The sequence below is a fragment of the Balaenoptera acutorostrata genome, chromosome 15, assembly GCF_949987535.1.
Source record: "Balaenoptera acutorostrata chromosome 15, mBalAcu1.1, whole genome shotgun sequence".
Classification (NCBI taxonomy): Eukaryota; Metazoa; Chordata; class Mammalia; order Artiodactyla; family Balaenopteridae; genus Balaenoptera; species Balaenoptera acutorostrata.
The window spans coordinates 80,981,749-81,009,166 of NC_080078.1; the positions used below are offsets into that span (position 1 = coordinate 80,981,749).

General features: G+C 42.0%; 1 protein-coding gene across 1 annotated transcript in view; it reads left to right on the plus strand.

Moving 5' to 3' along the window:
* The first annotated feature begins 899 nt into the window (after positions 1-899).
* TSHZ2 (teashirt zinc finger homeobox 2) overlaps positions 900-27,418 on the plus strand; it is a 265,389-nt gene continuing 238,870 nt past the window's right edge. The window contains exon 1 of the mRNA XM_007185282.3: positions 900-1,035. Within this exon, the coding sequence (XP_007185344.2) occupies positions 996-1,035 (40 nt within the window). The 5' untranslated portion in view covers positions 900-995. The remainder of the gene's footprint in view (positions 1,036-27,418) is intronic.

Consider the following 27,418-nt stretch of genomic DNA (forward strand, 5'->3'; position numbering starts at 1 on the left):
GGGACACTGTCCCTTTAATAGACTCCCTCTGCCCGGCGTTCTGCGGCTGGGGAGTAAATTTCTCCCTGTCATCAGGTCGCGGGGAGAGGAGGAGGAGGAGGAGTTTGTTAATGTTGAGTTTGTTCCGCGGGATCGATGTTTGCTGGCATCGCCTCGCCCTGTCTTGTGTGTGTGTGAGAGCGTGTGCGTGTGCGTGTGTGTGTGTGTGTGCATATGTGGGGGGTGTGAGTGTGTGCGAGAGGAAGCGAGAGTGCGTGCGTGCGTGTGAGTGTGTGTGAGTGTGTGTGTGTGTGTGTGTGTGAATTCCAGATTTTCTGTCTTTCCCAAACCCGCTCCTGTCCTCTAGCATATCACTCACAGACGGGGATCCGACAGCAGCCGCAAACCTACAGTGAGTGATCTCTCTGCCCCCAGCGCGAATCCGCCATAGAGATCGGCGAGGAGGAGGAGGAAGAGGAGGAGGAGGAGGAGGGAAAGAGGGGAAGGAAGAAGAAAAAGAAGAAGAAACCACTACCTTCCCAGGATTGCCTTTTTTTTTTTTTTTCCTTATCTTTACGCGCGCGTGTGCGTCCCTCGTCCCTTCCATCCGAACCCGGTCTTGGATGTTTAATAAAGAAATCAAGTGTCTCAACAGTCACCAAAAAAAAAAAAAAAAAAAAAAACAAACCAAAAAAAAAAAATTCCAAAAAGCAAAAACAAAAAGAGAGAAAGAGAGAGGAAAAAAAAATCCAAAACAAACAAACAAACAAGGCAGAACCAACCTCTACTTTCAACCAGCCGGCACAGCCGTCCGTGTCTGCCACCCAGAGAGGGGGGTCTCTGGCCCGTGGTGGAGGAGTTGCAGGGGGGATCGTCAGGGGGACAGAGGCCGAGTGACGCCCTAGGAGCCACCGGGCAGGAGGCGGAGGAGACCCAGAGAGGCGAGAGAGACCGCGGGCCCCCGCGCGCGGCTCGGGGCTGGGGCGCCAGAAGTGGGACTGGAGCGAAGTAGAGCGATGCCAAGGAGGAAACAGCAGGCACCCAAGCGGGCGGCAGGTAAGAGAAACGGCTCCGCTTCGGGGCTGCCCGGCCGGGCTGCCCGGTGCGCCGAGCTCCGCGCCCGCCCTCTTCGCCCCGTGTGCCCCAGGACGCCACCCGCCTCGGCTTTCGGGGGAGTTCGCTCCGGGTGCCCCTTTCCGCCCAGCTCATACCCCATCCTCTCTCGCCTTCTCCAATCTCCCAAATCCTCCCCTTTCCAGGCTCTGATGGGGGGTGTTGGGGGAAGCTATCCCACCAAGCCTTCCCTCCTTAAACTTTTTTTCCTCCACCCTCTACCCCACCCCTAACTTTCTCCCAGTCTGCTTCTTGCCTCTCGGGCCAAAGTTGGGTTGAGGATTTGGGGTGCGGAGTGGGGAGACAGTCCTTCCACCCCCGCATCCCTCCGCGTGGTCAGTGCCAGTGGCTTCTGGCCTCGAGGGACAGCGTCTCCTCTGGCTGGGGTTTGGGACGCTGAAGTGTGAGCAGTGCCCCAGCCCCAGGCTGCAAGGCTGACTTTGGGGCGAGCCATAGGAGTTTAGCTTTGATCACCAAGGTGGAAAAAAACCACCCCAGGAAACGAACCTTTGAATATGTTTTCTAAGAGGATCCACGTTTGGAAATCTAATCAACACTCTCCCTTCTCTTAAAAAAGGGGAAGAAAAATGCCCCTTGAATATTGAAACAGCTCTGGATTTTCTTTGCCCAGAGTGAGTTGCAAACTTTGTAAATTGATTTGTATGGTAGGAACTATCCCATCTGAATTCTTACTTACCACCCCTCCTCCAAAAGAAAAAAGAAAAAGAGAGGAACAGGTTAATGGATCAGTACATTAGATCTTGTAAAGGATTTTTTTTTTTTCCTTTTGGGTTGCTTAATTGCTTTTTTAATAGTATGCTGGGGTTTTGCTTCTCGGAAGTGTGATATGAAAGTTCATTTTTCTCCTCCCAGACCCACCCACTGAAAAGTCAGCTTTCCACTTGATTGCTAGTTTTGATTTGACATTTGATTGATCACCTGTCATCTCGCTGCCTTTGATCTATTCATTCTTGATATATATCAATAAATCACTCACCATGGTAACTCAGAGTGCCAGTGACGCAAGCCTTGCCCTCTAGATTCAGAGCCAGACATGCACAATTATTATCTTGTTTGGCTTTTAGTGTGGGCGTTTTTATTTCTTTGTGTCCTTCAGTTGAATCGGGCTTTAGCAAAAAGCTTAAGTTTTTTTCCCCCTTCTTTCTGTCTTTACCCTCATGCTTTCGGCAGCATCAGTTAAGGCGGGTCTTCTGCAGAGCCCCCCACAATATTTCCTTCTGTTCCAACTCTAGCGAAACATTAGGGAGAAGAAGTTCGGTGGAACACTTTCATAAACTTTGAAAAGCCACCCTCAGAGCAAATCCAAAGTTAGTCACAAATCTGGGCAAAGTGGGTGTTTGTATCTGAACATGCTGGACCACCAAGCTCATCCTCCATCGTGGCCTGATTCCAGCATGAATGGCAGTACATGTGCTTTGAGATATCCACAATTATCTTCCCTTCTGAGTGCAGATCCGTAACCGTGTATAGATTGGTTCAAATTGCATGGGGAAATATCATTTACGAAGCTTTGATTCATGTATTTCCAAGAGCAAAATAATTTAGGTATTTTTAGTACCGTATCTATTTAGAACTTGCCTAGTCAATGAGGTGCTCTTTTTTCAACTCTAGCTACCTCTTTTGCAAACAGTTTCTTCCTCCTACCCCTGTCCTTTTCTACATTTAGCTCACTTATTTTTTAAAACTTAGATTGCTTTGCAATCTGAACAGCACTGGGGTGTGCGCTGGCCTTTTAGACTCAGGAAGACTGAGCCTGCTTCTTTCAGTTCTAGCAACATAAATTTAAGTATAGCTAGATTATTAGAGATAACGTCCTTATTGTTGTCCCAAAAGAGAACCCTGGGCAACAGTCCAGCAAGAAGTGATACTGCCCTGAAAATTACTCTTTTTTTCCCCCTGTTGTTCCGGTAAAGGCCAACAACTAGGCAGTAATTTAAATTACCAGAATGACTGGACATGTCTCCTTTGGTCAGCTCATTACAAAAAGTGCATTGCTCAGAACTGCACTACTTTGATTATAATTATGCTCTGATCAATGAGGATCCAGGTGCACGTAACACAATGCTGTATCACATTATTTAAATTCGATCCTTTTCATTAAGCTGGTGTCTGTTGGAGCTAGCTTATCTATTTACTGTAGTGTGTGTATGTGTATGTGTGTGTTAGAAAGTTCTGACTGTAGTTTCAGCTTTCTGGCCTATTGTGTTCCTGGTGTCTTTATGTGTTTGTTTTCATGGCTTTTATTATTTTCACTGGAAGAAGTGGAAGCCCTTGTCAAGCTGAAAGGGAATAATTCATTTTGTACACAATGGAGCCCCTCTTACGGTATTTATTTACTCACATATTACCAAAGCAGGTATTCTTTCATGTAATATTTCTTTCGCCTGAAGTCATCGATGCTGTACTCTGTTTTAGCTGACGTGGTTATTCACAAGTAAAGTTAGCCACTTTGAGATTCTTTAGCCAGTTAACGTGCAGGGAGAAGAACAAGGTGGGTTCTAGGATTGTGGCCATACTAACTTTTATCACTGCTTAAAATTAAACAATGCACAACTGTAAGTAATTATTCCCACGGGCTGATGTTGAAAGCTTGATTTCTAGCTTGATGAATGAATAATGTAACATCGAAAAAGCCTGTGAGTGAATCAGAACTGAGACTCTCTTTCCCAAGAACTGTTTGAGGCAATTTGATTCCTTTGCATTATTAGTTTTAAGTTCCACGTTTCAAGGAATCAATTACGGAACTTTCTAATAAAGCAGGTATGCGGTTAGAATGAGCGAGATGATATGATAAGTGATGGGGGATGTTAGTCTTTATTGGTTATATTTCTCCCTCCTGTAAGGGAAGGGCTGTGAGGTAGGCAGTTCTCTTTAAGGAAACAGCTAAGTCAGAACATTTCCCTCCGAAATGTCATTCTTCCTGGCTTTCTAAAGCTATGCTATTCTACCATACTATTACTTCGGGCAAGGAAAAAAGTTTAGAAAGCAGCCTGCAGTACCCCAGGGGTTTGTGTATGTATGAGTGTGTGTGCTTGCTTCCTTGGATGTATATTTCACTCACCACTCAAACGTATCTACTTTTACCTGAAAATATTGCAGGATTCTGTACCAGCGTCTTTTCTCCCAATCCATTGTAGGGAAGATAGAGAAGATGGCAGAAAGGTAAAATAAAACAGAACAGTGTTTTGATTTGTTTTTGTTTTGCAAGACGTGGAGTAGTTAAAAATTTTAAACTGTAGACTTACACTGTAACCCTTCTATTTTCTACAATCTATCGCAGCCTCTGTACATACGCATGTGTAATATATATTTTATTTCACCATCCTGAACTCTTGTTTTTATATAATGCCAGTCAATTGCAATAGGACGCAAAATCTTTGGGCATCATATACATATGAATATCTAATGTATATATAAATTATAGGCGTCTGCTCCTGCCTACTCAAAGAGATTAAATGTTTTCTTCTTGCTGACTCTCAGAAGCTATTTGATAATCCAGATCTGAGGAGAGTCTTGCAGGAGAGAACAGCTCCCTCAATTTATTTTGTTTATTTAATATGGAGATGAATAATGCAGATTTTGTTTTCATGAATGTCCTTGTGTGGCAGTAAACATTAGACTATTAGCAATCATTACTTAAAAGTTGCAATTTGCACCTTAATAGCACAGGTTATTTACATGGGAAACATATTCAGCAGGGACAATTCGGAATACTGCAGTGGAGTGTAGAGGTGACCTGAGCGATCTCCTTTTCAACCTCCTGATGACAATGACTGGATTAGTGGGCAAGGTTTCAGCAGTGTAAACCAGCAGGGCAGGGGGGGTCAGACAGCTCAGGGTGAAGTTTACCTTTAATTCACTGGCAAGTGGAATGGGGTTCAAGAGAATAGGAATTGGGGTGGAGTCCCGACCCTGGCACTCTCACTTTGTTTAAGCACACTTCAGAAAGACAAGTTCCCATCTTGAAGATTTAAATACCGCATGCTATAGACCCCTTCACTTACCCAAACAGTATGATTTTTAATGGAAAAAATAAATACACACCCCCACCCCCAAAGGGGCTCAGCAGCGTGAACTGTTCAGGCCATTCTTGTTATTTAAGGCAGATCCCTGAAAAGAGAAAGGACAGGTACCTTGAAATCACATCCTCCACACAGTGTTTTGGATAGAAATTGATTGCTTAACTGGTCCTTTTCCCACTCCCCTCATGATTTCCTTCTCCCTCCTCTCCCCTCACCCTTAAAGACCCAGATTGAATGGGACATCTCAAAAGCCCATTTGTTGTAGGCATTTATTGATTTCATTTTTAATCTGCCATATCAGGACACAATACATTAACCCTAATCAGCAGACTGCAAGTGATAGGGAGTTCTAGTGGAAGCCAGGTAAGGAAGAGGGGGCATGAGAAAGTTCTCGACAATGAAAATCTTCTTGAGGCTTGGGGGTTGGAGATCAGAGGCGACTTTTGAGGAGGGTAGAAGCATTCCCCAGAAATACCCTGCATTTATTTTTCTCCCACCTTACATTTATTTTTCTCCCAGTCACCTCAATTCTATTGCTACCATTCGGGAAACCTTCACACCCAACAAATAACTCCTAGGCATATTTAGCAGATCTGTCCCTGGAAACATCTTGCCTTTTGTCACATTCTCCAACAGAGGCTTATGCTTTCATTTCATCCCAGCTGACTTCTCACTCATTTGACGGAATTTCGCCAACTGGATAATACCTGTGTTGATCTATTTATCTTTCCAGTGGCTTGGGGATTGTACTCTCAATCGAGCAGGTTTTAAAGGGGCACTGAGCCTGGCATTATTTAAGGCCACTGAAATGATGCACTTCTGCTCGTCGCTGCAGCTGAGCTTAGGGAAATCAGCCAGGAAGAAAACCTAGGCCCTGTTCATGTTTATGCCGGGTCTGTAATTAGCTGACACGAGTTAAATGTCCTGAGTGGTGCTTCCCTTCCATCACTGTATCTGTACCATCAATTTTATTTAAGTATGTCATGGTCTGGGAAGACTCAGCCACTATTTCAAAGGCAGTATGTGTGTCCACCCAAGTCCCCCTTAAAAAACACAAAATTGCCTAACAAATTCTATATTAAGACCAGGCATACACAGAGTATCATTTTCGTTTGATGCAAAGTCAGTTGGAAACGCATTAAACTAACAGAGAGTGTCTTGCATCGCTTCCCTGAAGCAGTGCTTTTTCATTACATATTTAATTACAACAAATTGAGAGACTTTTATAAAAAAAAATCACAGTGATATTAAAAGAAGCTTGGCACACAAATAATTTTATTGCTTCACAAGTTGACAATGCTGCTTTATTTTTATTTCTTTGGGAGAAATTTATTTTCATTTTCTAATGTTGGGATAAATACAGAATGTCTTCCCCTACGGTCTGTGTCGGGGAGATCTCATCCTTCTATCGTCCTAGAACCTTTTCACCCTGGAAGAGGGTTTTTTTAAATCTATTTTTCAGTAATTTGTAACAATTTGTATGTTTAAAATTATTTTAAGTTTTCTGAGTTCCATTTAAAGTTAGAAATTCTTCTGTTTCTGAGGGTGACCTTTGGCAAGCAGCTCTTCGATTATGAAGGAGCTTAGTCATTCTAACCACATAAGAAATAGCTCGTTGAAAGTGTTTGCTTGATTACCTGGATATTGCAGGGAGAAAAAACACCCTACAGTTACAGGCCTCTAGCATACTATACTGTTTTCACTGGATTTATAATTTCTTTTTTTTTTTTTTTCCTGCTACTGACCTGTCAGTCACTTGTTTTAGGAACTTTTTTTCAGAAGAAAGGATAGGCTTAACATTGAAAGTCAGTTTCAAGATACACTGGGTCTTTAAGAAATGATAATAAAAAATAGAGACTTTAGAGACCAAATATCCACTTCTGGGCGATGTCTGCAAACTCAGAGGATTCTCGTCTAACTTGGACATGCATCTGGAGTGTCTTCAGCACCGTGGCCGTACTTGTGTTACTCGTTTTGCCAGAGGGTAACTGTCGGACTCAGGTCCTTTCCAAAGATATTGTATACATACACAGCCACACAGAGAAGAAATCTCAGATGCAAGTGGGAATTGCTGATATATTTGTTTCCAAAGCAAATTCCATGCGTGAAATGATTAAATAATTTGGAGGGATTCGAAAGTCATTAAAACAGCCATGTGGAATTTCCAATTGTTGCCTCTTTCGGTCTTTTGTGTTTCCTCTGCAGAAAAAGATGTCCTCTGGGCATTCTCAAACATTTTGTGATGCCAAAGTGATGCCTAAAATTGTTTAAAATTTTAGAAATTAAAATTCAGGAGGCACGGCTAGCTAATCCTATTGTTAATATATCAGTATTATTTAGCTATGCTTAACAACAGGGAATGCACAATGCAAAAGTTTTAGAGATAATGAGCTTAGAGAAATTACATGGGGGAAAAAAATACCTGGATCATATTTGAAAGGATTTGTCTTGAATTTTGCTCATCTAAATGAGAGTTTCCTTTCCATTTGTGTTAATTTAAAAAAATAGTTTCAATATCCCTATAACTACTACCCAACCTGAAGCAGGGTCTAACAAAGCTCTCTCTGGATGTACAAAAATATAGGACGTTGTAATGTGCATCCCCTTTTTAAAAACAGTTTTAGAAAACCAAATATGGGCTTGAAAACTAAAAGCAAAACCTCAACAAGATCTATAACACAGCCAGCTCAGGGTTCAAGATCGAAAACTTTGTTTCAGCAGGGTAAGAAGAAAACAGCGTTGCACTTTAACTGCACATCTTCCCCCTGGCACAGGAGAGGCAGTGAAGCAGGGAAGATTTTTAAGGAGCTTTTTAGCTCTTCTGCATCTCTCTCCAAAGACTAATTTAATTGAAAAGCTGTAGTGTCCGTTTATGCCAAAGGAAAAACCTCATGTTTCCGTAAAGCTGCTAGGCGCTAAGGTGGGTTTTTTAAGAAAGCCAGCGTGCTGCAGTTTCCTTTAGTACAAAAATTAAGATCACTGGTCTTAATTAGTTGAGTGCTTTCAGAATTGAATGAATACTCTGAAATCACCCCTGAGCTTTCTTCTTCAAGCTACATCTAAGTCATTTCTATGGAAATTATACAGTTTAGATATTAAGGTGGGCAGAACACAGTTACTGTTGTTTTTTAATTTTATTTATTTATTTTTGGCTGCGTTGTGTCTTCGTTGCTGTGCGTGGGCTTTCTCTAGTTGCGGCGAGCGGGGGCTACTCTTCGTTGCGGTGCGCGGGCTTTTCACTGGTGGCTTCTCTTGTTGCGGAGCACGGGCTCTAGGCGCACGGGCTTCAGTAGTTGTGGCACACAGGCTCAGTAGTTGCGGCTTGTGGGCTCTAGAGCGCAAGCTCAGTAGTTGTGGCACACGGGCTTGGTTGCTCCGTGGCATGTGGGATCTTCCCAGACCAGGGCTCGAACCCGTGTCCCCTGCATTGGCAGGCGGAGTCTTAACCACTGAGCCACCAGGGAAGTCCCCACGTTATTATTTTTAATGAAAATAGTTACAAACTGCAGAATGAGATAAAAAGAGAGTTGGCAGCGGCCATCGTGTTTGTAATGAATCTAGAAGAAACTTCCTTAAATGTTTTTCTGTGCCATGAAAAATCCATGAAATCTGGTGATTGGTGACACGGGAGATACAAAAAGAAGACAGAAGGTCAAGGTCTTCTGTAGGGGAGATTTGTGTAAGCAGGAGCAGCAGGATATACATATTTCTATATAAACTGCAAGGGGCTGACTTTAAATCACTTCAATTAATCAGATCCGTAGACTTTTCTATGTATTTAGAAGCCTCTCTCTTATACCCCAGGGAGATATGAATAGCTTCTGGGCCAAGATGATGCTGTAGAGAAGAGTTAAATCTATTCTATGTGTTCGGTACCACTTGGTACAGAAAAAATGCCAAAATGAAAAGCTATATAAGCACGTTTTATATCAGAATTGCCTTTAGCTATTTTCCTTTATTCGAAAGTTGGGTTTGTAGCTGTGCCCTTCTTGCTTTCTCCCTTGGGATTAGGTTTTGGACTGTGGATGGAACCGTGGAATAGGAGGAAATGACTTGGGTTCTGGTTACAGCTCTGCCACCCTACTTAACTGGCCCTGGGCAAGCTCGAGAGATAACCTTACTCAAAGAATAAGAATGTGAGCTCAAGAGTCAGACTGACCCAAGTTCAAATCCTTAGGTCTCCTTTTTTGGATGTGTATGCTTGGACCAGCTGCTCAAATCTCCTCATTTTCCAACCTACAAGATGGGGGTAATCATAGTTCTTCTTAAGGTTCAGGATTTTGGAAAGGACGCTATGAGTCCCGAGCTGAGAGAATGCACTAATACTGCTAGGGGCCACACCTAACAGAGCTAGTGTATCTTTGCCCCAAATAACCAGACCATGAAAAATGTACACCAGAAGGGAAATGAGGAACCTGCCAATTATTATGGGACCAGGGGTTCAGGGTCAAAAGAAATCAGACTTGGATGCGTTTTGATTTTTAAAACTGGAAATACAATCACTGAGTGGTGTTTTAGCCTTTTCTGAGGAAAACTCATACTGGATGGGTTGGAGCCCTGCCCCAGCTCAAAAAAAAAAATTGTTTCTTTCCCAAGGAATAGTAATTATAGCACCAGCAACAACAAACATAACAACAGCAGTAATAATGATATCTGCCACTACCTAAGTGCTTATTATATGCCAGGCATTTTACCAAGTGCTTTATGAATTTTACAGTCATTCATTTAAGCGGCAGTTATTTCTTGAGTTCTTACTACGTGCCAGGTCGTGTTCTGGTCACCTGGATCCTCAAGGTTAATAAGATGGGTGTGATCCCTGGGGATCTCACCCTCCAGTTGGGGGAAGCAAGAGAATATACAAGTAATTTAATAAAGGAAAAAAGATAACTTTCATATAGAAAAAAGCTCTATGATGACAATTGTTTTATAAACACAAACATATGAGAGCAGGATTGGGGCAACAATGGTGTGGATGGTCAGAGGAGACCTGCCAGAGGAGGGAGCATCTGAGTGGAGTCTTGCAATATTCCTGAGTTAGATGCTAGTATCATCTTTATTTTACTGAGGGGGATCTGAATAACCTGCAGAGCAATTCGTCCAAGGTCATGCAGTGACCGAGGTTGGTTTGAAACTTTCTGCTTCCAAGACCCATGCACGTAATCTGTTGTGGTAGTTTACCTAGAAGAGTCATAGTGATTTGCCAAGGAAGGACCCTCAGTTCCTATTATTTTTCCCTTGCATCTGTTGTGATGTCTAAACCTGGGGGGGGGGGGTGGGGGAGGGTACTGAGAACACTGACAGAGGATGCTGCCTTTTGTGGCGTCTCCAACTAGAATCATAGTGCCATCTACCATATATAAAGTCAGCTCTTCCTCTTCGTGTGTGTGTGTGTGCATTCATGTGTTCATTCACCCAACAGATGTTGACTATTCATCTACTGTGTGCTAAGCATTGATCTGGGTGCTGGAATGTTGCAGTAGGAAAAGTCCCTACCCCCACCCAGCTAATATTCTTGTGCGTGAAACCAAAAATCCAACGAACAAATAAATATATAATATTGAATAGTTCTAATGGCATTTCATAAAAATGAATTGGGATTAGTAGGTTAGAGAGGGATGGAAGGTTGCCATTTTACGTAGAATGGTTGGGGTGGTATTAATCAGGTGGTGACATTTGATCAGACCTGAACAGAAAATGAAGGACTAGCCAAGCTTAGATCAGGGAGAAGCGCTCCAGGAAGATGAAGCAATAAACACCTTAAGGCCAGAAATGTCTTGCGTGCTTGAGGAATACATAGGAGGCCACTATGGCTGAAGCAGATGAAGACAGGGGAGAGTAGCAGGAAATGAGGAGGAGACCTAGGCAGGGCAGATCATGTGCAGCCTCCTAGAATTGCATCTAAGTGTGATGGGATCGCTGGAGGGGTTCAAGCAGGGAAGTGATGTCATCTGATAGGGTTATTAGTAGAACAGAGGTACTTGTTTGTATTTCAGAGATGGTGGTGGACTTGGGTATGTTCATCCATTCAGTCTACTTAGTTCGCCCCTCAGTGATGTAGACTAGGATGCTTAGAATAATAGAGGTGACACCTGGAGGTAAGAACACATGCCCAGGCCTTATGGAGGAATTGACAGGTGCAGGGACGAGTGGCATCCATGAGGCTGTGGAAAGGCAAATGTTAAGAACCAAGCAAATCTGGGGTCCAACTGCAGCTCCTCCCTACTTCACTAGCCACCCGTGTGCTTTAAGCGGTGTCCCTTAACCTTGTGGCACCTCAGTTTCCTCACCTGTCAAATGGAGACATGATATTTTTCACCTCACATTGTGGTTGTGACGATCAGACAACGTGATACAGGTGAAACCCTTGGTGCAGTCTCTGGCACTTACATAGCATCTTCTCCATAAATGAATTTATGTCCTTTCTATTGTTTTGTTTTGTCTTCTGTAGGAATTCTGGGAGAAATCTAGGCACTTGAATTAGTCCTTGGTACCTATTAGGCACTAAATAAATATTTCCTGACGAATGAATAAATGAGGCTATAAATAAGTGAATGAATAAATACTTTAATTAGTGTATTACTTTGTATACTAATTAATTAATTTCGAGTATAAGAGTCTCTTTTACACATCGAAAATTTTTTGGCAGACCTCCGTCCCAATCATGATCATAGCTGCACTTTGAATATTTATCGATTTAGGAAATATTAATGACAAAAAGATGGTGATTTTAGTTAGAAGCTTGTATTCTGTTCATCATGACGTCCTCCGCCTTCAGCTGAAGAGCAGTGATTCACCTTTTTGCAGTGAATGTTGTTTATTCATCTTATAGACAGTGCTTGCTGATACTATGGATTTGTAGACTTCCTCCTTAAGCCTAGACCCGGATGGAGGCGAAGGGGTTGGGGAGCCTCATTTCTGACCCCAGAGGTCGACCTCTCTCCCTCTCTGCTCTCCAGGTGCTGTGCCCTCCTGCCCGCAGCCTCCAGATGCTCCCCGCCCTCCCCCACCAGAAGCCTGTGCTCATCCCCTCAGGCCCAAGGCAGCAAAGCTTAGGGGTTGTTAAGCTAACAGGAGAAGGCTATAGGCTGTTTCCTGCTAACGCCTTCTTCACTTTTTAATTGTCACCTTCAGATAAGTGCCTGGGAGGAGAAAGGAGACTGGCTGGTGCCTGTTGAGGAATATCTTAGGACAGAGAGATTGGGGATAGCAGAGAGTATTGGGGAATTTTTGCTGCCTGTCCTAAGAACTTTATTTAACTGATATTATTGAAGGTCTGCTGTGTACCAAGTACCGTAGGAGGTGCTAGAACTAGAGGCTTGAGTAAAAATGACAAAAGGCCCACCTTCTTGACGCTTACATTTGTGTGGCAGACAGGTCCCAAACAAGCCAGCAGATGCATGTTACCTCGTGTCGGAGAGTGGTGTGTGCAACAGAGAAAATCAAAGGAGGTTGAGGGGTCTCGCGTCACAGGAGGATGTGCTGTCTTAGATAAGATAGTGAGGAAAGGCCTCTCTGTGGAGGTGATATTGAAACTGGGTTCTGAGTAAGGTGGCAGAGGGCACAGGGCAACTCTCTGGGGAAGATGGTTCCAGGTGCGCGGGTAAGTCTGGGGCTGGAGCTGCTGCAGGAACCGGAGGAGCAGCAAGGAGACCAGGGTGACTGGAGATGAGGGACAGAGGGTGAGCAATGAGGACAGAGGGATAGACAGACACCAGACCTCTAGAACCGAGATGCTGCATAAGGAGCCAGGGTTCTAACTGAACTGGGGAGCCTTGCAGGGCGAGGGAGCAGGGAGAGACAGGATCTGACTTAGGTTTTTACAGGGTCATGCTGGCTGCCATATTACTTATCGGGGACCAAGGCTGCAAGCAGCTTGACCATTTTGGAGGCTTCTGTATCAATCTAGTCAGAACCTGGTGATGACTTGGACCAGACTGATGGTCCAGGAGATGGGAAACTTGGTGTAAAGGTAGACAAGATGTGCAGAAAATTGCGGGTGGGTATGAGTGAGAAAGAAGAGTATAGTGAAAACTGTATATGAAAAACCTGACTGTATTTATCAGTCAGTCTACCATTTTCTGAGCCAAAGTGGGAACAAGGGAAAGTGTTTGGAGCTGCCTTGATTCTAGAATTGACCATGCAGGGAGAGGCTAGTCTTTTTCAAGCACATTTCATGGAGTCCTGGAGTTGCATCTCCCCACCCCCATCAGACAATTCGGTGTCAGGGCAACGGGGTGGACCCTGAAGTCAACAGACCGGGCTTCCATTTCTCTCCAGTGGGTCATGTCCTTGCTGTGTGACCTCAGGCAGCTCTACCGCCCAATCTTTCGATTTCCTCATTCGCAAGACGGACCTACTAAAAGGACTCGTCTCGCTGGGTTTTTACAAGGATTCATTGAAATAAATCAGGTAACATACTTAGTACATGGTGGTACATGGTAAGCGGTCAAGAAAATTTAGTCACTATATATATATTAACAAATTAATAATCCTCTCCATGCCTAGATTTCCTCATCAGTAGAGACAATGAAAACTCCCTCTTGGGTGCTTGGGAGGAGCAAAGTATGAACACTTGTAAAGCACTCAGGACTGTGCCTCGTACACAGTGAGTGCTCAGTAAATGGTAAATTATTAAAATCATCACCATGACTCTGAGCTTATGACCTTGAACGGATCTTATATCTTATTTGCTTTGTGTCCAAAAGCCTGGCCCAGAGTTGGTGCTCAATAACTATTGTCGGAAAGAATGAATGACAGTGATGTGATTAGTAGGCGTTAAAGTGAAAAAACCCAAGGAGATAAAGGTGCATCTCTTGGGGGCAGGAAAGTAGACACTAACTGGAATCATCATTTCCACCAGTGGAAACTCCTAATGGCTATCTCCTCTTCCCAAGCCCACCAGTGCTCTATGCAATGTTTTAATGAGGAAAGTAAGCCCATCTCTAAAAGTTTTTAAAGCCACAGTTGCCCTATTATGGGCTTTCAGACCACTGGGGTAGATAGTTTTAAGTAGCAGGCAGGCAGGAAATGAAAACAGTATCCCTTTTTCAATACTGGTTCAAATCCTCTGAGTTAATCAAGAAGAAAGTCTCACTTGCTGTTAGCCTGTCTTAAACACCTCTCTCCCACTTGTTTATCAGAAAGAGCAGACCACAAATTCAGAGACTTTCGCAAGCAACAGTGAATAGCAAAATATTAACACTTGGATTTTTCATTGTTTGATTACCATCACTTAGGGCAAATGTGATTGGCTTTCCGCTGACTGAATGACATAAATTTTCATTTTAAAATACAATTAAGTAAATAAAAGAGGGAATTATTACAAAGTAAGCAATAGTTGGGGGGAGGGCATTGCACGAACCATGAGGCTGGGGCACGATGACTAAATGTGAGAACACTATAGATGCCCAGAGCCTGAGAAGGGCAAGGGATTCATGAACCAGCTGTGAGCTATGGCTGCCAAGTTACACTCAGGTCAAAGAAACGCCCGGAAAACAGAGGCTTTCATGAATACTTCAAAAAGTTTAAAAACCAGAAGGAACTTCCCCTCCCAGGATATCAGAGGAAAACTCTGGAAAGTCTTTACTGGCCCAGGAAATTTTGCAAATATGGAAGGACTGGGAATAGTGTTCTGGTTTTGCATCTGGAATAGAGTCGTGATTCTCAACCTTTATTTGGTGTCCTCCTCACTTGGGAAACTTGTTAAAATGTAATTTTACAGATTCCCAGGCCAGAGCCTAGTGGTTCTGATTCCATAGGATGACATGAGGCCCATGAATCTGAATTTTAGGCACCCACTAAGGCCTTAAATTACAGGATATAGGAGAAAAATATCTAAGTTCTCTCCTCCTCCTCCCTTTTTTCTTCTTTTTCTCCTTCTCCTTTCCTTCTTCTTCTCCTTCTTCCTTCTTCCTTCTTCCTTCTTCCTTCTCCCTTCTTCCTTCTTCCTTCTTCTCCTCATTCCAAATGCCAAAGCATTTAAACATTTAAAAAATTATTTCCAGGGTCCATTTTCACTTTTGGCTTTTAGTCAATGGAAAAAATATGAGTAGTCTCTTTTGCTCTCACTCTCTCATGGCAGTTGCCTACATTTTTAGAAATGGTGGGGACAATTTTCCCTAATGTATTTCAACAGGGAAGCACACCCATTTACGCATTGGTCTACCTGGTCACAACATGAAACATCAGAGTCCAGAGAATCCCTCGGTTAAGAGGAGAAAGACAGGCAGTCCAGCAGATATACAGCAAAGTCTCCGTCCACTAGGGAGCTGACTGACACCCTCGGTACCAGAGTCAAGAGACAGGAAAGAAACAAAAGGAATATCCCAGACCTGGTTCTTTATTTCTTACACTCTCTAAAATTTTGGAAACTATTGGATGGGAGGGCAGAAAACCCAGTTTTATTCTTTGGACCCTCCTTCACTTTCTTGTTATCTTTGTCATATTTTCTCATCCTCTCTTCAATGTTTCCTCTCTTTTTTCTTAATCCACCCCCTCTCTATTCTTTCCTGATTCTTCCCAGTAATCAGACTTCTGAGCCTTTTCTGTCTAGCATATGTGCCTCCATAGGTGACTGTGATCAGAACAATGGCGGCAGCAATGATGAAGATGGTGCTAGTCATGATGGTCTGTCATATAATGGCCACCGTTTATTGACCTGCATAACGCAAAACCGAAAATCTACACTAAGTGGTTAACATTTACTCAGCACTGACTGCATAAAAGTCGTTTACATAAAGTCTCTCTCCAAAACATCTTGAGAACCGGATATTATTATTGGCCCATTGAATAGACAAGGAAATTTAGTTTTGGAAATTTTAAGTAACTTGAAGATCATACAAGCTTTTAAATAAGATACTAAACCCTGGGTCTGCGTATCAGAGCCCAAGTACTCAAACACCATGTTTTGTTGCTTCTCACATTATTTAATGTTTAATAGCAAAAAGTCATAAACATTCATAGTCTAGTATAAATATGTGCAGGTCAAGGGCATGAACTGAAATTGAGGGTTTCCTCCAGGTTGAAGTAAGTCAATTGTGGCAAAAGGAAGAAAGGAAAAAATGATAGAAAGAGAATCATCCTTATCTAAATATCTAAACACCATTTTTAAAAATTGAAACTATGAAGATTAAAAAAAACCCAAAGAACAATTTTTAGAAGCTCTTGAGCTTTACACGATGGCATTTTCATAAGTCCATTCCTGTTTTATTAAACAGAGGTTAAAAAAAAAAAAAATCCATGAAAATCCCCAACGCAGTCCATCTGGGGTGGCTCAGTAAGTAATCGTGCTCACCCACTTCCTACAGCATCCTTGAGGATGTGTCCTGAAGTCAGACACTGCTCATCTGTTCCCCATAAATCTCTTGTAGGCTCCATGACTCTTCCTGGCCATCAAAAATATGGAACACATGCAATGACGCTACCCCAGTATTTATTTTAGCAAACGCAAAGCTACCCTCACAGATTTCCCCTTTAGAGTCCCTCGTAATATTTATGGTCAGGGTCTCCAAAGGTGTTTCTTACTTGTAAGTATTTAATTATAGGTGACATTTAAATGAGTACTCTGAATAATGTGAAAAAAAAAAAAAAAGAGGATCACGAAATTCAAGGGGTCATATCTCAGAGGGAAAGTGTTGCTTACAACAGAAATCATGATGGGATCTTTCTTGAAAAAAAATCAACTATCGTTTTTAGTTGGTGGTGGGTTATTTTTATTTTTATTTTTTAATATGGGTGACATTTTGAAGCAAACATTTGTAGTAATACAAAGTTTGGCAAACTGCCTTGCCATTTGATTACCTGTTATTTTAATGAGAAATGGAATGAAATTATCATCTTATTTTATCATCTTTAATATAAATATTTTCTTTATGAATATTGGATGGGAATAATCAATCAGATGGAATAGAGGAGAGAACTGTCAGTAATAAGGTGAGCTTATTTCACTTGATCAGTAAATTTCAGATATAAAGGAATTAAACTGTACGGATAAAGCTGTTCCCTTTGAAAAGCAAACTTAAAATCTCTGCACCTCAGTCCTGTAAAATAAGTGTAAGGAGGGTGCTTACTTCCAAGCACTATTATGAGGTTTTAAAAAGTTAGCACTTATAAAGTACTTAGAATAGTGCTTGGTGCATAATAGGTGTTCTTCAACTATTGTTACTTTCTCCCTCTCTCTGTCCCCAGAGATAGGCACTATGAAGAATTTGGTGTGCACATCTTACATTATTTACAGTATTGCCTGCAAGTATATGTAGGTAGGAGCATTATTATTCTTTTTTATATATTTAAAATTTTTTGTTTGCTTTTGTTTTTAATATGATCTACTAATCGTAAGTTTATTTTTAAATTAAAATTTTTAATTTTTTAATTAAAAAATTTAATATTTTTCTCCCAGTTTTATTGAGATATAGTTGTAAATAGTTTCATGCTATGTTTTACAAGTTTTTTTTTTTTACTCTATTTTTGGGTCTCTATCCAAGTATGCAAGTATATAGGTAGAGAAAAAAAGAGAGAAAGAGATGATAGATTTAAGAAAATAGATATAGCTAATTCTTTTTTATATGCTTTATAATATTCCACCATAAGCATGTACATTTTTACTAATTTATCAATTCCTCTGTTAATAGACATTTAGCATATTTTAAAATTTTCACTATTACACACAATCCTGTAATGAATATTCCTGGGAATTTTTACAATTGTCACATAAGTAATTTACGTAGAGAATAACAGTTGTGAGAATTTTACTGCATTTAGCAAGAGAATGAGTTGAGAAAAATAAACATCACTTAAAGAGCTAATATTTCATATTTTGAACATTCTTGGTGTCTTTACTGAGATGTATACTTCTGTAACCAAAAATTCAACTAGCTAATTTGCACCTAGTAGGCACTTGCTAAATGTCTGCTTGAAGTAAGTAAACTGAACATAAAATATGTCAATAATCCCAATAATGAATGAGACAGTCATCAACATGGCTTGAATCCTAGTGTGTCAAGAAAACTGTCATTAGCCACCTTGAGGTGGGGTGGGGTGGGATACAGAGAGAAGGAAAAAACAAAACCAAACCATGAATAGCATAAAAGAAATTGCATTTGTCCTCAGAGTGTATAATGACTAAGCTTCATAGCTGGACGGCTATAGCCTTACTGATGCTAAATCTCCAAGAGGTATTAAACATGCGTGGGTGGGGTCAGGAAAAGACATTTGTTTGTCCATGTTATAAGTTGAATTATTAACAAGAGTCAATCCTACAGTTTAACGTATGGAACAGTTACACTGTACTGTAATGCAGTTTAGCAAACATGTATTGAGGCCTACCGGTTGGCCCTGGGGGTAGATACGTTAATTAGATAGGACCCCAGAGTTTAGAGGGTCCATGTAGTACCGGATGTGTTTCACAACCAAGAGCAGCAGCAGCCTTAGAACGTGTGCGCGCGCACGCTGTGGATCTGTTTTACTGTGGATCTGAGTTGTAAGTCTGTGCATATTATGTGTGTTGTGGACATGAATATGTTTCATGTACAGCTGGATTAGATATGTCGTGGATGTTAGTGTGTCTGGTGGGGCGAGAGTAAAAAGCCCTTACTGTCCGTGAGTTTTGTGTCTATGGTGGACATAGTATATGCATGTGTCCATGCCAAGGCTAAGCTGCTAATGAAATCACCACTAAACTCTTCAGGATTTTCCCTGTGAACACAGTGTATTTCCAGAGTCATAGTGTGTGTAGTGTCATGGTGTATTTCCCCAGGGGTGCCCCTTTGGCACTGCCCCTGCCCTCCTGGTTACAGCCCGAGGTGAGAGGAAAACAGAGCCGTAGTTACACCAGGTGTCCCCTGCACAGGAAAATCAGCTCTAGATAAGAAATGTATAAGTGACAGATAATACCAGGAAGCAGGCTCTATACCAGTTGTAATTTCTGTTTCCTTTTCTACATTGTGTCATGTCAGGGATTGACAAATCTTTCAAATCGTGGGGACCATTTCATTTGCTGTACCTGGATACAGTAGGTGTTTTTGTTGAATACATGAATGAGTGAATGAATGAATGAATGAATGAACGAATGGTTATCCAAGGTTCCTGGAGTCTTTGGGATATTTAGATACCCATGTTGTTTATGTCCGCGGGGCTGGATAGAGTAGGTTCTTAGGGAGTGTTGTTCAGTGAATAAATGCACGCACATCACACATGTGAATGTTTGCTTATCTCAGAAGCAGGTTCGCAATCACAAGAAAACAGTTCCCTGGTGAGGTTTTTATTCTTCCTCTGTCAATCCCACGGGAGCACCTTGTCTGCTGTCCCTTTGGTTTAATTATTGTTCTTTGAGATCAGCGTGGCAGCCCTTCTGTTTACTGTCAAACTGCAGGCGCAGATGGAGAAGTAAAGCAGGGGGGTGGGGATCTTCATAATTCAGGTACAGGAACTTCTTCAAAGATATTTTTTCTTTTAGAGAGAGGTGAAAGGAAGGTGGAAAAGTGGGGATATGAGTTTCCAATCTTGCCAAAGACGTGAACCAACAAAGTTGTGTTGCTGCGCCCATAAATGTTTAATAAGTTTTATCATCTTGTGACTAAGGTTAAACAAATGTGAGTCCTTTGAGGAATTATTTACTGGAAGCAAAGTTATAGCATCGACATCTGTGTTTCCAATCACTTAGATGAGGAACAGGTCAAATAAATCATGAGGAAGTTCCACAGAATAACTTCTGTATTAATGTCTCTGGAGAAGAAGAATAAGAATAAGTAACTATTTTAACTATTTTAGGTGCCCTCTCTATTGGAATTTGGGCTTTTTTTTTTTTTTTTTTGGTTAGACTTCTTTCTTTTTTTTCATTTCATTATCTTCAAAGAATAAATAAGTCTTCACTTTTTTGTGGAAAGTTACCGTAAGAACATCCACAATAGAAGGCCTTAGAAATTTCTCTCAGGGAATCTGGCCATTTCAGCCAACATTCTCATGGGGGAATGGGCTAACAGTTCCAATATATAACATCCATATAATTTAACCTCATAAATTTCTTTTTTTCACAGTGATGTAATGGGGAGACTGACCTGGAGTTTGTAAATGTTCCCTGCTCACTGCATTCCCCCGGGCGACATAACATTCTAGACAGTGTTTTATGTGCCCTGATTAAAATATAACGTATTCTTGCATTTCCTGTGGACTGACCTGTTAGTACTCTTAGCAGAACATTTAAGGAACACAGAGATGTTTTCAAATGTGTTACAATGCACTGTGTGAGGCTTATTTTTTTTTTTTCTCTTTTTTGAACAATGATCTGATTTTCATTTTAGACCACAGTCCCCTGAGTACCCACTCCACAAGAAGAGTTTTGTGCTTTGGTTTAACTTTTGAATCTGCCACAGCACTCTGACAAATAAACAGAATACTGGTTTGTAACTCCAATTTGAATTCTCAGGCACGTACTTTGAACTGCTCTCCTGCAGTGGAGGGAAGGAATTGGACAACTTAACGGGGAGTCCCCAAGATAAAACAGTAGCAATGGAAACTTACAACTTTATTTAAAGGAATTTTTAAAAAATTAAAGTGAGGGGAAGGGCTTCCTATTGTTTTTGCATCATGAAAACAAGAGCTGTGACAAACAGTACATTCGGCAAACCAATCTGTGAGACTGAGATGTTTTAATTTTCAATGGGAGAAATGCATGGCAAAAATAAGAGGCTTGACTTCCAAAGGAGCAAAGACAAATTTGTGGGGTGAGGGCTTGAGCTTGAAACTTTGCTGAGCCAACACTGATGCTGCCGTGTAGATCTTCCAGGGTAAAAGTCTCATTCCAGGAATAATATAGAAGAGGCTTGGAAACTGTGAGAGGGAAGGCAGGCTGGAAGGATCAAACTGATTCTTGGAAGATAAGTTCCCTGAAAGGAGTGTGTGTATTTGAGGGTCATTCTTTTATTCTTTCAACAGATATTTGTTAATTTCTATTATTGTCAAGACGCTGTGCTGTGTTCCAGGGCTACAGGGATGAACGAGGCACGGCCCCCTATCTTAAGAGGTTAGAGATGGAGTGCCTAGGATGGATGGATGGATGATGATCTGTGATTCACTAGGAACTCAAGTTCATTTCTGTTTGTATGTTTGTTTGTTCCTGGGTCTCACTGTTGATCTGCCCAAAGTTTATCCCAGGTAGCCCTGGACATTTCCATCAGCGATAGTTCCCTGATTTCTTTTCCTACGAATCCTTCCTGAACCCAGGTCCTTTCTTTCCTGCACATGCTAGCCCCTGCTCAGCTCTTATAAGCAATCATTTGCTGTCAAGGTTTCTAGATTTGCTCCTAGTTGGCCACTCTGATCACTGCTCACTGCAACCCTTAATGGAATCAACCTTTTCTCTTTTGTTCCCTGAAACAATAATGATCAGACTTGTTAACATGTACTGAGAGTCCGTTCCCTGCCAGCACTGTCCCAGATGCTTTACATGTACCTGACCTCATGACATGACAAACTGGGGTTCAAGTCCAGGCACTTATTTACTTTCTGTCTGACCTTTTGCAAGTTATTTAACCTTCTAACCACTAGTCTCTTAATTTTGAAAAAATTCCTTTAATACTACGTGGGGCCGCCATCTAGATTATATCCATTGTATGCATGATATGCTTGGTACATAGTAAGTGCTCAATAAATGCTAGTTAATACGGTGGTTGTGGAGGGGAGAGCCGACCGTTTGAGGACTACTGGAATAGCAATGTATAACGTCTTTGGAGAGAGAGACTTATTTTTTTTTTTGAGGTCTTCATTTATGCTTCTGGGCACATAGTTTAATAAACAGGCTTCTATAAAGTGAAAACGGAGGTGAAATATAACTCCTAGAATGAGCCTGCAGGGCTGAAAGAACCACATTCTACATCTAGCTCGCTGTGGCTTCTTTTTGGTTAGGGCCAAAAGTTCTTCTCAACTTTCCTTTCGTTTCCTTTCAGGTTTTGATTTAGTTATTAATTAGGCAAAATGGGAATTGACGAGCCTGAAATGATAAAGATGCCCGTGATTTAAAAAAATGTTTTTGTATGTCAGGAATGAAAGATGTGGTGAGGTTGAGTGGGAGAAAAATGACTGTGTCAAAGCCAGCCAGGAGGGGTGTCACTTCCCTGCTTTCCGGGGGTGAGAAATGTGGTAAAATATGGGCATTTGGCGGTTGAGAAAGTTGGAGTTTGTCTGATTTCTTGTACTGGATTTGGGACTTGTTCAGACACTAACTGGTTGGATGGCAATTTGCCTTCTTGTGGAAAAACTGACCGAGCAGCACGTCTTGTACATTCAAGGTTCAGAGAAACCTTTTCTCTTGTAGTTTATTCTTCTGCAGAGTGGTGTTTGCAGGCTGCTGACATACGTGGAGGAAATGCTGTGTTTATGCGTGTGTGCAGCTCTCTACCTGCAGTATACATGTGCTCCTGGCTGAATTATATGTGTATCTGAAGCTGTGGGTCCTGCTGATTTAGTCCAAGGCATATATAATGCTCTGTAGAAGCCGTTCCTGGTTAGTAGCCCCTCGCTTACTGTGTTATACAAGCTGCTGGCAAAGGTAATTATACTTAATAGGAGCCACCTTTGATTTAAAGCTGCAGAGGTGAGCAATTAAATTGAGCTTCATGCATGGGGGTGGGTGGCGTGCAACCTTTGTTTGGGGACATTTGTCGGAGCAGCTGGGATTGCTTACAAGGGCAGTGTTTCTCGGGCCCATATTCGTCACCCAGATTGTCTTAGAAAGGCAATTAGTAGACCTGGGGGAGATGATGCACCGGAGGCATCGAGCAGGCACCTGCTTTCCTCGATCCGCCCTCCTCCTGAATGGCCCTGAAGGGGAACTTGCTCCCCGGATTCATCTGCCCTGGACCGTGTGCCCGTCTCCCCCGTGTGCGTTCAGTATTGCCCCGCTCACTAGCTTCTCACCGATCACTGCCAGGGACAATCACAACGCCCACAGGATCGGTCCTGCCCAATGCACAGGCCGTCCTGAGATGCCTGGTCCCAGATGTGGGCTCCGACGGAGGAGTCTGGGTCTGCTCGGGCCTTGGCAGCAACAGCAAAAGCACCCCAGTCCCTAATCCTTTAATGATTAAATCGGAGATGATTTAATGTGTGTAAGATTTCATTTCAATCCTATGTGTGGCTATTACTGCATTTCAAAGATTATCTATGTACGTGTGTATGTATATAATATAAATATGTGTTTCTTTTTAGCAAGCCTACCTTGATTTTTAAGAATATGTATGGGCTGTCCCTCCCCAGAGGGACAATTCAGAGTTTCTGAATTGCAACACCCAAGCAGAGGAGTTTCTGTTGGGCAGAAGCAGCCTGTTTCATGGCAATGCCGCCTAGAATTGGGACGGACACGTGTCAGTAAACTCCCCAGGAAAGGCCACCAACTCCAACGGAACCTTAGAGGCTTCCCAAAGATTCCCAGGCTCCAGGCAGAGGGTTTTGCTCCCTGACAGCTGCAAGATGAGTTCATACAGTATGGAGGGATCTCAGAGAAATCTTGTCTAAACCTCCCTGCTCTTACGTTAAAGTCATGGCCTGAAACCTTCTTACTCACAGTATGGTCTGTGGGCTGGCAGCCTCTGCATCTCCTGGGAGCTGGTTAGAAATACAGACTCTCAGGCCCTGGCCCAGACCTGCTGAGTCAGAGTCGGCATTTTAACGAGATGCCCAGGGGATCCGTGGGCCGATGAGGTCTGAGAAGAATTAGCGTACGGGCCCCTGAGTGGTTGGCTCCTGCCGACCTTTCTGAGATGAGGTCCTCATTTTCTCTCCTGCACCCTGGCTTTACTCAGTTGTGGTTACCATCCGGTCGTGGTTCCCTCCTCTTAGTCTGGCTGACACCTTCACATGGTTCCGGTCTTGGCCTGAGTATCAGGGAAACTTTTTCTGACCCTTTAGACTGTGTCAAATCCCACCTTCCTCCCCAGTGTTAACCTGAAAGCACCATGGATGCCACTTTTCAGCATTGGCATTTTATGATTCTTGGTTTATTTGATGCCCATCCATCTCCCCCCACCCCCCCTCCCCACAGACAGTAAGTTCCTTGAGGGCAGGGGCCAAGACTGGTTTCATCATCTGCCCCATGTCCTGAGACCCCAGCACTGCATCCAATACATGGTAGAAGCTCAAGAACTATTTGTCCAATAAACAGATGCATATTATCAGGCTATAGAATGAGAACTAATATAGGCATATTACTTGCTCTCAGTTGATCTCTTTAGGGATTGTCAGAAAAGCTCTAGAACCATCTTCTGTGCATTCAATTCCAGGTGATGAGAAAACCAACACAACAGAGCTGCTACTTATTAAACATTGTCCCCACAATGAGCATTATTCTATTTAATACTCAAGACATTTTAGTAATTTTATAAAAGAATAAACTGAAGCATAAAGCAATGATTTCAGATTAAACAGCAGGGAGGTTGCAGGACCAGAAAACATGCTTCACTCTTAACTCCGACACCAAGGAGGCTGGGGGCATGTTCTGCCTTGGGTTGACCATCAGCTTGGCTCTCTAAGGAGGTGCAGAGTTCCCTCTTCACCCCATTAGAACAAATCTTTATTGAACACACAGCTACTGTGTGCTAAGCACTCTTCTAGGCTGTGGGAGCGGCAGTCAACAAAATGTATCAGGTCCCTGCTCTCATGGGGCAGAACCAATATACATTGAAGATGCAAGATGGTGAAAAGGGCTGAGAAAAAAAAAAAATCAAGCATGGCAAAGGAATGAAAGGTGAGGAAGAGGAACTATCATATTGCAGGGTCTTTGCTTCCTTCACTGCTGTGTCCCCAAAACTTAGCTCAAGGGCTGGCACATTGTAGGTGCTCAGTTAACATCAGTTGTTGATTGACTGACAGATGGAATTTACTATTAACAAAGGGACTGAACACTAACTGAATTGTATGTGACCATAAAACAGAGCAGTGGGCCTATCTGGGGATTGGAATATCTGACCCTGTTCTCCAGATTATGCTCTAAGTCACAGGTTTGTGTTTAGAATCATCAGAATTGCTCTAGAATTTTCCAAAAAACACAAGTGCTCAGCTTATTCCTTGAGTGAGTTTTAGAGTCAGGATTTCCAGAGGTGAGACTTAGCATGTGTTTGTAAAAATAACCCCGCAGTTGAGTCTGATCTGCATAGAAGGTTGAGAAGCACTGCTCCAACCAGCTGAAATAATAACATCATCTATCATACACTGAGTGCCTACTGTGTGCCAGGAAAAGTACTCAGTGGCTAACCAGCCTGGTCAAGAGAGAGAAGAAGAAGAAGAAGATGATGATGATGACAAAGATGAAAGCACAGCTAATATTTATTGAATAATTGCTTTGCTCCAGATGGTGTATTAAGCACTTAACGCTTTTCAACTATTTCATCTTCACAACCATCCTATAAGTCCTTTTATGTCCCACTCGATGTTACAGAAATTTCAGAGAAGGTTCAAACAAATATCAGATACATGATTTTGAGCAGGGATTGACAAATTATGGCCCATGAGCCAAATTCAGCCCACCTCCTTTTTTTTTTTTATGATTTGTGAGCTAGAATGGCTTTTACATTTCTAAATGTTTGGGGGGGAAATGTGGAAATTTGTTTCCTCTCATATAGGTACCTCCATAAGATTCTTGATTTTGCCTCTTGGCCTTCAAAGCCAAAAAAATTTACTATTTGGCCTTTTACAGGAAAATTTGCTAGCCCCTGATCTAGAACTTTAATTCCCAACTTGTTATATGCATAAGACAGTTGTATACAAGGTAATTTTAGGTATTAGAAATATGCATTTTTTTAATAGTTATGGTTTTAATTTGTTATGAATTCGAAGGGAAAAGTACATTAAAGTCGTGATTTCATGGGTCTTATCGCTGAATCCAATGTAAAGAAAAAAAGAAAATGAATCCATTGGAAATCAATTTTGAAAAAATTAAGTAAATAATGGTGCAGATAGTATTGAGATAAAACAAAAATCATGAAGGTGATAGAGAAGGCATGAACACTGGTTTATAGAGCCAGAGAGTGGGCTGTATAGGAAAAAGTGAAAATAGCGGAAGTCATTTCACTGGGATAAGAAAAGATAGTAGGCAGGCAATGACTACAGCTCTTTCCATTTTTAATATTCTGTGAGTTTGAGTTTCTTAGAACCCTTGTTTTTCAGGACTTTTTGATCTCTCGAGGTCTCTTCCAGGACTCTGATTCTATGAAAAGTTTCCTCAGGAGATACTGACACAAGCTAGGGGTTGTCCAGGATTTGTTATAGCTCAAGGCACAGTCTTCCTGTGTTTTTCCTTCTGCTGACTTAGAAAGACAGATGAGCGAACCTCAGACGGGTTCAGAGGTTTGGTGGGGAAATCTCAGAGGCGCTCCAGTTCAGCCGGGAGTGGAAAGGGGGGAGAGGGATCTGATAATTACTGTTGCTATTTTGAGACACCGATAGCAGAGATTAGGGAAAGCATGATGAAAAAATCATATTAAAACAACCAAGAAGGTAACAACAAGAACTGTTTGAACCCTGGGGAGGCCAGGTCTGGGATTATAATGACAAAGTTGTGTGTGTGTGTGTGTGTGTGTGTGTGTGTGTGTTTGCGGAGGTGTGCTGATATTTTTTTTAATACAGATCATTTTGTCCTTTTCAGTGGAAGCTTCAGTTCAGTAGCTTTGAGACAAACAGGAAAGTCTGTGTTATTCTTTACAGGAACACATCAAAGGTAGTTTCTGGCAACAGTCAAAATGTCTGTCAAGGAAGGAGAAAGGATTGTGAGGTATTCATGACCTGTTTGAAGAACTGGTGTTAAAAACACATTCAAGAAGGAATCCTGTTAGTTAGAAGATGAAAGGAAAATAGGAGAGGGGAAGGCTCCTTGCTTTGTCCAGGCCTAAAGGTGATTGTTTCCCACCATTTCTGACTCGCTCAAGAATGGGGAAGCAAGAAATGACCCATCTCATTTATCATCTTTCAGGGGAGCTGAACTCTGCCTGTTGAGACTTTTTTTGCCCCAACCAAAATAAAGCACCATCTTCTCTTCTGTTTCATTTTGCAAGAAAAGAGGCAAAAATGTACACAACTAAAACACTTGCTTAAAAGTGTGTGACATTTCACGAAGGTTTCATGTTACGTACGTTTTCCCTATCGAGTTCCATAAACAGAGTATCATTGTTTGATAGTGGCGTAGCTGTGGTTCTGAGAACGCTCGTCTAAAGTGGAGTTCCTGCGCTTCTTGGTTGATATTTCACTGCTTTGATGGAGAACAGACTAAAGAATATCATTGTGACCCCTTTTATTGAGGC